The 3,009-nt window shown below is 44.2% G+C and overlaps 1 protein-coding gene across 1 annotated transcript in view; it reads right to left on the bottom strand.

Annotated features, from left to right (window-relative positions):
- LOC101862733 (pancreatic triacylglycerol lipase) overlaps window positions 1-1,000 on the bottom strand; it is a gene marked incomplete at its 3' end in the record, with an annotated part of 9,869 nt that extends 8,869 nt beyond the window's left edge. Inside the window, 1 exon segment of the mRNA XM_005100151.3 lies at window positions 168-1,000. Within this exon segment, the coding sequence (XP_005100208.2) occupies window positions 168-270 (103 nt within the window).
- Window positions 1,001-3,009: the final 2,009 nt, after the last annotated feature.

Raw genomic sequence — 3,009 nt, 5'->3', positions numbered from 1 at the left:
AGAGAGAGAGAGAGAGAGACAGAGAGAGACAGAGAGAGAGACAGAGAGAGAGACAGAGACAGAGATAGAGACAGAGACAGACAGACAGACAGACAGACAGACAGACAGACAGGCAGACAGACAGACAGACAATAAAAAACATAGAATAAGTATCAGATATCACTTACGTGTCTCTACCCTGTGCTGCTCCAGGGTGTCCCGAAGAGCCTTAGGCTCCACCCCGTGCAACACGGTCAGCACACACACCACCACAGCTGTGAGGACGAACATGCTGCTGTTCCGGAAGATGTCCACAACAGGATACACCACACGCACGTTCGAGCTCGAGCTACTCACTCGTCTCTGCCTGCCTGGCTGGACTGTCTCTGTCTCTGTGGGTGACCCCAGGAAGACTAACACACACCAGCAGCAACCGTCAAACTGCTAACAAGGAGATGTATCTTGTGTCTTGTGCTGAAGTCACACGACGCAGCAGGACAGCACGGCACAGCGTGTGACCTCACCAGGCTGTCAGAATCTCTCCGGAGTGTCTCTGAGTGACCACAAATAGCGAACTTGGTCCTGGGCAAGAATATAATTAGGACAGGTCTCGTGCAATGACTCTCTGTTTTCTTCTTTTGGTAAGACGGCAAGCGGACTGGGGTATTAGATTTGTCAAAGCACAAGGTACTTAATATCAGAAAGAACTGCAAACAAGGAGAAGATTTTTGTGTCCTGGATTTCTAGAAAATGTTCTCGAAACAAGGGACTCTCATTCTGTTTAAATCAGCGCATTTTTCTCAAAAGTTGGCTGACAAGGCAAGTAGCAAATCCTAGTCCAACATAGAGTCCTTTTTGTAAGCTAGACCCCATTTGTAAAAGTGCTTATCATGTTTTGAATTTAAAGGATCTGTGTTTAAACTGGGGACTGTAAGCCTACAAGAATCGTGTCCACTTTCTTATGTCATCTGATAGGGTTCGGGGTGACCAAGACTTGCCAAGGCCAAGCATGTCTTTTATCTCGGTCGTGAAGGGGCGGGGTCAGATAGGTGCCCGTTTCGAAATTGTTGGAAGAACCAGAAGATAAGCCGGTACCGGTCTGTGGATGATAAGAGATGTGGGAGACAGATCGCAGAGCTGGAAGAGTGGTTAAATGGTGCTGCACATTTGCCACTAAAGCGTCCTGTATTCATCATCCAGTGCCAGATCTGCGGCCAACATCGGCGATTATGGTTTTCCATTCGTTCCTTTGCTCGTACACTCTTAAAAAAGCTGCGTTTCTCTGATCTTTCCCCATTACCCATTTATTGTTTAGGTTCCCCAAGTAAGTTGCTCTGGGCCTACCTCTGCCTCGTTTACCTTCAATTTTGCCAGTGAGAGCTTAATATTCAAGACCTTTACGTCTATTCAGTTGTCCCAAAAACTGCGTTTGTCGTTTCCTGATTGTTTTTAACAGTGAGCGTCCCACGCGGGCTTCATCAGGCACTACCTCATTGGATTTCTTTTCCGTTCACGATATTCACAGCAATCTCCCAAGAAGCCACTTTTCTATTGCTTTTATTTTAATTTCACTGTCTTTAGTGATTGTCCAGCATTTACAGCCATATAGAAGGGTTGACCATACATAGCATTTCAGAACTTTCATTTTGGTAATTATTGAGATGTTTCTGTTTTTCAGGATTGGGCTAATTTTTATTGAAACTAGTTTTAGCCATGGCAATTCTCCTTTTTATTTCTGTGGACCATTTGGCATTAGATGTTATAATATATCCTAGGTATCTAAACTGTTGGACTTGTTTGATCTTTTCTCCTTTGCTAATGAGATTACAAATAGGATTTGCTGCTTTTTGGATATTACCATGCATTCTGTTTTCTTTCCGTTCAACAATAATCCTTTACGTTCACTTTCCGTTACAACAGTATCTTGAAGCGATTAAGGGTCCTTTTCTGAGTCTGCTATTAAAACTGTGTCATCCGCATATCTGTATTACGGTCCCATAAAATCCCCCTCCACTCCACCACCACCCCACCCCCCCCCAAAAAAAAAGAAACAAAAAACAACCCCACCCTCTGCCCCGAAAGAATACTCGTAGGTGAAAAAGTAGACATAATTAGCCGATCAAGAGCATCATTGCGAACATTCCCATACAAGGCCAAAACATTGGCACAGAGATTCCGTTGTCATAGGTCTACATGGGTTCTGTTGCCCGGATTTATCTCTTTCACACACACCCCTCCAGAGAGAGAGAGAGAGAGAGAGAGAGAGAGAGAGAGAGAGAGAGAGAGAGAGAGAGAGAGAGAGAGAGAGAGAGAGTAGAGATGGGGAATAGAAAAAGGAGATAGGGTGAATGGGTGAGTAGGAGTGTAAAAACGAGGGCATGTTACCTGTAAGTATGTGTCTATGTATGCACGAGTCACGATTGTTGAGAACGCCCATGCCACTTGATGATACCATTGTTGTATCCAGCGGCGCTTACAGCCGTGTACAACTCCCTTAGACTCCCTTCCTGATTCTGTAGAAGGATCCAAGAGAAGGAAGTTACTGTCAACATCAACGGCACCGACAGCCTCGGTTACTGCAACCAGTGCATGTGTTCCAAGGCGAGGAAACGCGCAACATGCATTTTTTCTTTCTTTTTTTTAAAGGAAAAGAGAGGAAAGGGGGGGGGGGGTGTTTACCCCTCCCCCGCTCCTTGAAGCTGTGTGTCAAAAGTGGCCCCAAATCTTTCCAGAGATCACTTTCACGTTAGATTTCTGTGAAACGTCAAAGCAGTTTATATTTTATATCACCCCTCTCGAAAAAACAACAAAAAACAACAACCAAAGAAAAAAACCCCAAAAACCAACGGATGTCACATTTAAAGAAAGTGGAAAAAGTAGAAAGCCAAAGCTTTGAAAGTGCGTATCTCATAGTGGGTATAGCATTTTTTCTAGATTTGCCTTACATAGCACGTCATAGCTAGGTTATCCTTAGGATCACCAGCAGAGAAGAAACTTCCAATTAAGAATGTAACATGTGAAAAATGTCTC

Source organism: Aplysia californica, unplaced genomic scaffold, assembly GCF_000002075.1.
Source record: "Aplysia californica isolate F4 #8 unplaced genomic scaffold, AplCal3.0 scaffold00237, whole genome shotgun sequence".
NCBI classification, from domain to species: domain Eukaryota; kingdom Metazoa; phylum Mollusca; class Gastropoda; order Aplysiida; family Aplysiidae; genus Aplysia; species Aplysia californica.
Note: the sequence above shows the minus strand (reverse complement) of the source record. Positions and strands in the feature narration are given on the sequence as shown.